General features: G+C 60.7%; 2 protein-coding genes across 2 annotated transcripts in view; both read left to right on the forward strand.

Annotated features, from left to right (window-relative positions):
• LOC103621152 (vasotocin-neurophysin VT-like) overlaps window positions 1-185 on the forward strand; it is a 1740-nt gene extending 1555 nt beyond the window's left edge. Inside the window, exon 2 of the mRNA XM_008639900.2 lies at window positions 2-185. Within this exon, the coding sequence (XP_008638122.1) occupies window positions 2-94 (93 nt within the window). The 3' untranslated portion in view covers window positions 95-185. The remainder of the gene's footprint in view (window position 1) is intronic.
• Window positions 186-1647: 1462 nt separating this feature from the next.
• The window catches only part of LOC103621153 (neurophysin 1-like), a 1752-nt gene continuing 491 nt past the window's right edge, over window positions 1648-2908 (forward strand). The window contains exons 1-2 of the mRNA XM_017742393.1: window positions 1648-2664; window positions 2745-2906. Of these exons, the coding sequence (XP_017597882.1) occupies window positions 2545-2664; window positions 2745-2906 (282 nt within the window). The 5' untranslated portion in view covers window positions 1648-2544. The remainder of the gene's footprint in view (window positions 2665-2744; window positions 2907-2908) is intronic.

Here is a 2908-nt window from a genome sequence, read left to right on the forward strand (position 1 = left end):
GGTGCGGGATGGCGCGGCCGGAGATCTGCTCCTCAGGCTCATGCACTTGGCAAACCGGCAGCAGCAGCAGCAGGGCAAGCACCCCCTGCTCTGAGCCAGGGCGTGGGGAGTCCCCCCCACCCTGACCGACACCCCCACCCCGGCACTGTACATACGAGACCCAATAAAAGTCCTCGTGCACTGTGGTGGCCTCGTCCTGGGCGCTGGGGATGGCTCATGGGGGCTCCAGGGGATCTGGCTGGGGCTCAGGATGGGGGTGGTGGAGGGTCTTCTGTCCCCAAATGCCCACAGAGTGCGTGTGGTTTGGCTGGGCTGGGTGCAGGGTTTGGCTCCGTCCTTGTAGCTCCCAGGGAAAGGAGCTCAGGCAGAGCTGGAATTTGGGATCTGGCCGTGGAGTCCCACCCGGGAGCCCCAGCAGCTACCCCAGCCCCAGGAGACAGACTGGGAACAGCTGGGATGTGCCACGGTCACGTTACCTCGTGGCCAAGTCCTTCTTTGGGGCAGATTCGGGGCCTCGCTGCCTCAGGAACCAGCACAGCATCTACTAAAGATGATAAAAAGTAAGGAAAACACCCAAACTCCCTCAAAGCAGTGAGGTTTGGGGTCCCAGCTCCACAGACCCGCTCCAGGGCTGTTCTCATCTTTCCCCACCACCTCTGGACACCGACAGGGAGGATCAGTCCCCGTTATCCCACAGTCACCCCCCAAAATTTGGGGTAGCTTTATCCCAACCCTCTCCCGGCTCTCTTACCTTGCAGGGTCCTTGCTCCGAGGTCTCTCTGGGCTGGGAGTGGCCACGGCACAGGGGACAGCTCGTCCTTTATACTGTCCCTGAGGGAGGTGGCACCTCCAGGGAGGTGGAGCTCCCTGGCACCGGCGGGATCCATCCTGCCCACAGCAGCTCCCCGCACCCCACAGGGGATGCAGGATTGATCCAGCACCTGCTTCTCACAGCCGGCATCTGATCCCAGCCCTGGGGAGGGGGGCAACCCCAAACCACCCCAAAATCGTTGGGAAAGGGGTGACACCAGCACGGACGGGGGAGTCCAAGCTGGGATGAGGGAATTGGGCTTTCAGCCTAGCCCTAGCACCCGGGCTTTTCCGAGATGCAGGATGTGAACCCCAACGTTCCTGCAGCACCGGGAATATGTGGCTGAGCTGGGAATGCTCCATCTGATGAACACCTCAAAATCAGGCAAAAATCGAGTCCCCAGAAAGCACCAGGGGCTGATAATTGGGTTTTTTCCCCCACTTGTCTTCCCGAGACACATCCTGCAGGGGTCTGGGCACCCCTGGAGCAGCCGAAGGGACTCTGGGATGAGAATTCCCTCCCTCCACCCTGTGCTGCAGCCAGAGCTGAGCCGCTGGGACAGCACACAGCAGGTCCTGAGCCCCATTTCCAACCCATTAACATGGATCCCAGTGCCTGCCTTGTCCCCAGGGACTGTGACTGGCCCCGGGCAGGTGACAGGGACCCGGCTGCCCTCTCGCTGGCCGCACTAAGTGGTGGATTTCGAAGCAAGCCAGAGGACCAGGCAAAGGTCATGGCTGTCTGGCTCTGGGCTGCCTAATTCCCAATTAAGCCAGTGCAGGGTAATGACGTCAAGTGGAGATCAAGTTTTGTCCTCAGCAGGGAAATTTATTCAGGCTGGGAAGCTCCTAATTGGGATAAGGAAGGTGAGGGGCTGGGGTGAGCAGGGTCCTGGGCTGTTGTGTCAGCCTTTGGCCTCATCCTCAGCGCAGCTTCTTGTGGGGGGGAAGAGGAGGCTTTGTCTGCTGGTGATGTGGCTCAGGGCACCACATTCCATCCCCGTGTGCAGGTCCAAGGAGAAGCAGTGGGAAATTTGGGATTTCAGGTCTTTGCCCAGGACGTTTGGTGTTCTCAGGAGGCTGTGGAGCTGTTGGATGAACATGAGTGGGGAAGGCTGGGTGTAACCATCATCCCTGAGCGGGATGAGCCCAGTGCTGAGCATCCCCCAAAGGCCAAGCACGGGTGGGTGGACAGGGCCAACAAGGACATTCCCCGCCCCAGATCCCATGGGTGATCCCAGAGGATGTTGGGTTGCTTCCTCCCACCCAGAGGGATTCAAAGCCAAGGGAAGCACCTGCCCCTCTCACCCTGCTCCTGGGTGGACACATCCCACCCGCAGCTGCCTTCCTTCATCCCTACCCTCTCCATGCCAGAGGGTTTCCCAGCGGGACACACCACAGCTCGGCAGCCCTAAGTGGCCGGCAGAGACAGGCCCCAAACCCCACAGGACTCCATCCACAACCTCCACACGTTCATCCAGCTCCATCCACAACCTCCACACGTTCCTGCTGCTGCCGGACTCATCACAGAGGAGAAAACCAACACCTTGTCCTTGACCTCACGTCCTCGACCTCCAGCTATTAGCCGAGCCCTCTGCTGTGGGAAGCAATGCCTTGTGGTTTTTAAGGAACACGGGTGACGCCGGTGCCAGAATCCCTAAGCAGGAGCCGGGACTATAAATACAGTGCCAGCGGTTGGGATGAGCAGCCAAAAATCCCCCCTGTCCCGCCGCTATGTCCTGCAAGGCTCTGGCTCTCTGCCTCCTGGGGCTCCTGGCTCTCTCCTCCGCTTGCTACATCCAGAACTGCCCCATCGGGGGCAAACGCGCTGTGCTGGACATGGACATCAGGAAGGTACGTCCTGGAGGGCTCAGGGCACTCCGAACCCCGTCCTTCCCTTCTCCCAACCTTCTTCCCCCCCGTTCCCTGAGCAGTGCCTGCCCTGCGGTCCCCGGAACAAGGGCCACTGCTTCGGGCCCAACATCTGCTGCGGGGAGGAGCTGGGCTGCTACATCGGCACCTCGGAAACGCTGCGCTGCCAGGAGGAAAACTTCCTGCCCACCCCCTGCGAGTCGGGACGCAAACCCTCCGGCTCCGG

The sequence above is a fragment of the Corvus brachyrhynchos genome, unplaced genomic scaffold (assembly GCF_000691975.1).
Source record: "Corvus brachyrhynchos isolate BGI_N302 unplaced genomic scaffold, ASM69197v1 scaffold166, whole genome shotgun sequence".
In the NCBI taxonomy this organism is placed as follows: Eukaryota; Metazoa; Chordata; class Aves; order Passeriformes; family Corvidae; genus Corvus; species Corvus brachyrhynchos.